This window comes from Nerophis ophidion, linkage group LG03 (assembly GCF_033978795.1).
Source record: "Nerophis ophidion isolate RoL-2023_Sa linkage group LG03, RoL_Noph_v1.0, whole genome shotgun sequence".
NCBI classification, from domain to species: domain Eukaryota; kingdom Metazoa; phylum Chordata; class Actinopteri; order Syngnathiformes; family Syngnathidae; genus Nerophis; species Nerophis ophidion.
In genome coordinates, this window is record NC_084613.1 from 32,051,481 (window position 1) to 32,054,814 (window position 3,334).

Genomic DNA, 3,334 nt, shown 5'->3' on the forward strand with positions numbered 1-3,334 from the left:
TGTACATCGTGTGGGGACATTTATTAAAGCACTGCAGCCTCATACACAAAAGACAGAGACACACATACACACGCACGCACGCACACACACACACACACACACACACACACACACACACACACACACACACACACACACACACACACACACACACACACACACACACACACACACACACACACACACACACACAGCAAAGCCACAATGGAGAGGAAATGAAGTTAAAGCTTAAAGTTTAGCCAGTTGATTTCAGTGAATAAAACAATGTATTTTCTATTAACTTATTTTTTCTGTTAGTTAGTACCTGTATGTTTTTTTACACATTTAAGTCATGGTGTCCCGCCATCATGGTGTGGTGATGGGTATTTTAATGGATAAATTCCCTGTAGCCTCATTGATATTTTTTTCTGTCAACAGAGGGTTTACCCCAATAAATTGACAACATACACAGACCTGATAGAATCCCACAGAAAGAGAAGATCGTTTTCTGCTGAGGGACGCCCCATCAATAATGCAAAAATCACAAGCTGCCTTACTGTCTCTTCAAGCTTGTGCTAAATTTTGTATGTCAAGCCAATCAACCATTTTCTGTGGTTGAGACACCATCTTTCAAGACTATGATAGAAACCCTGCAAGCTCAGTGTACTGTTATGACAAGAAAAACATTTAGCTGTAGAATACAGGAAGCTGCAAAGACAATGAAGAGCATAATTGTCAGAAAACTGAGTGCTGTGAATCATGTTGCTACCACAACTGACTGCTGGTCTGCCAGACAACGAAGTTACTTAGGTGTCACCTGCCACTGGATAGACCATACCTCTCTAGAAAGACACTCCGCTGCATTAGCTTGTAGACGTCTCAAAGGCTCACACACATTTGATGTGCTTGCTGCAACATTAGAGGATTTACATTCCGAGTACCAAATCAGGGGAAAAGTGACCAGGACAACAACAGACAGTGGTTCAAACTTCCTAAAGGCCTTTCGAGTATATGGTGCGCAGGAGAAAGAGGACAGAGTCGCTGATGATGGACAGGAGGAGAGAGACTCAGAAGGGTCAGAAGATGAGAGTGAGTCGGAGGTGGAGTACCAAAATGTGTCTTCTATTTTGGATAATGACACTTGCCTTGGATATCATCTTCCAAAGCACCAAAAGTGTGCATGCCATCTCCTCAACCTAATCTCTGCAGTTGACACTACTGCTGCTGGAGCACGCAGCGAAACATACAAGAGGTTGTCACGTGCTGCTTTTGCAAAATGTAGTGCTCTGTGGAATAAGACCAGCAGGTCAACCACAGCATTTGAAATTGTGGAACGTGAATGCAAGATGCAGTTTCTCCGACCCAATCAAACTCGTTGGAGCTCCCTGTTCTTCGCTGTAGAACGGGTTGTATGCATTCAGAAGGAGCAAGGAGAAAAAGCAATACGCAATGTGTGCATAGCATTGCGGATAAATATGTAAGTTGGCAGAACTCACATTGTTTAAGGTGTAATAAAACAAATATGGGCATTGCTGATTAATGTCGGTGAATCCACAATATAGTTTTCTTTACGTGGTCATGTGATAATTGTAGTTGATTTGCTGTGAAGTTTGTATGTTCATGAAAATGGAAAAAATGGATTGCTAAAAGCTAACTTTCATCTTTACATTTTTCATAGGCTCAATACAGCTGAAATGGCATTTTTGACTGAGTATGCTGCGGTAATGAAGCCTGTTGCCATGGCCCTGAACATCCTCCAAGGGCAATCATCATTGCATATGGGCTTCCTGCTGCCAACACTTCACCAGTTGCAGAACAAGCTGAAGAAGTTGGAGTCATCTTGCAAAGTGTGTAGACCTCTCATTGATGTCCTGCAGGAGGGGATCCAGAAACGTTTTGGAGAGATGATGAAACAACCTGAGTTGATTGCAGCAGCTATACTCCTATCAAAATTCAGGACATCTTGGACCACTGATGATAGCATCTTAAATGACGGTAAATATACTTATGCACATGTACAAATTTTCCAAATGAAGATGTGTGTATATCAATCCATGTAATGTTATTTTTATTTAAGTTCATATTGTATCAGTGACAAATTATAGGCTAGCAAGAGTTAGGAGCACATCAAAAACCAGCAGCTTTGCAGGCTGTACAGTAGAAAGGAAAAAAATATGTTCAGACCTAATTCTTTTGAAATCTCTTTCACTTGCCACAGGCCTCGACTACATCAAAAATCACCTGGACACTGACTTGGAGATGGATGATGCTCCCAAAAACAGTAGTCATTCTGATGAAGATGACTTCTTTGCATCGCTGAATACAGGACAATCACAAACAGGAGAGCTGGAGAGGTACCTTTCATGTCCATCCACTGGAGGTATGGATCTCTTGCTTTTCTTTCCTCAAATCAAGAGCCTGTCAATGAAAATCAACACTGGCCTCCCAGCATCTGCAGCCTGTGAGAGACTTTTAAGTCATGCAGGACTCCTTTTCACGGCTAAAAGGTCACAGCTTCACAGTGTGAACCTTGAGAGCCAATTGTTGTTGAAACTGAATAGTCACTTAACTGAGTGATTCTGAGTGAACATGCACAACTTCACATGCACACACACTTACACATCTATGCACACACACGCACAATCGCACACACACTCACGCATGTATACAAACACAAATCAGAAGTGCACAGAGTTCTCAGGTGCAGGCCACACCTATCAGAGTTTTTGGTTTGCGTAAAGGCTAACTTATTATTTTCCTTTGTAACCTCTGCCTACTGAGCCTATGGTGCTGTTAAGTTATTGTGGCTGAATTTGCCTTAATTTATTTTATTTTAATGTATTATTATTTAATATATCATTGTTTTAGTTGCTTAAGAGATATTTGTGGCTCTGAATTTGTTCATTACTATTTTTATGTTTTTTAGCATTATTTGTTGCCGTCATCATTAAAGGAACAGGTTACTCATCAGTTACTCAGTACTTGAGTAGTTTTTTCACAACATACTTTTTACTTTTACTCAAGTAAATATTTGGGTGACTACTCCTTACTTTTACTTGAGTAATAAAACTCTAAAGTAACAGTACTCTTACTTGAGTACAATTTCTGGCTACTCTACCCACCTCTGCACATATCACACGAGGTTACGCATGCTATCCAAAGACTGTGAATTTATTGATGTGGACAGTGAGATAACAGCACAGCTCATTCAGAGCTGCACTTCCTCGAGAATCTGCAGTAGGTCGCTCAGAGACCATGAAATGACGCTGGAAGCGCTGCTGAATTTTGGGGAACGTTAGAAATATCAGAACAGCAAGCAGAGGGCATAGAACAAGGTGCATCCATTGCTGTTAAC

The 3,334-nt window shown here is 41.0% G+C and overlaps 1 protein-coding gene across 1 annotated transcript; it reads left to right on the top strand.

Annotated features, from left to right (window-relative positions):
- Nucleotides 1-431: 431 nt before the first annotated feature.
- Nucleotides 432-2,978, top strand: LOC133549465 (uncharacterized). Its single transcript, XM_061894903.1, has 3 exons — nt 432-1,456; nt 1,658-1,974; nt 2,198-2,978. Exons 1-3 carry the CDS (start codon nt 618-620, stop codon nt 2,554-2,556), a joined length of 1,515 nt encoding a protein of 504 aa, XP_061750887.1. The 5' UTR covers nt 432-617; the 3' UTR covers nt 2,557-2,978.
- Nucleotides 2,979-3,334: the final 356 nt, after the last annotated feature.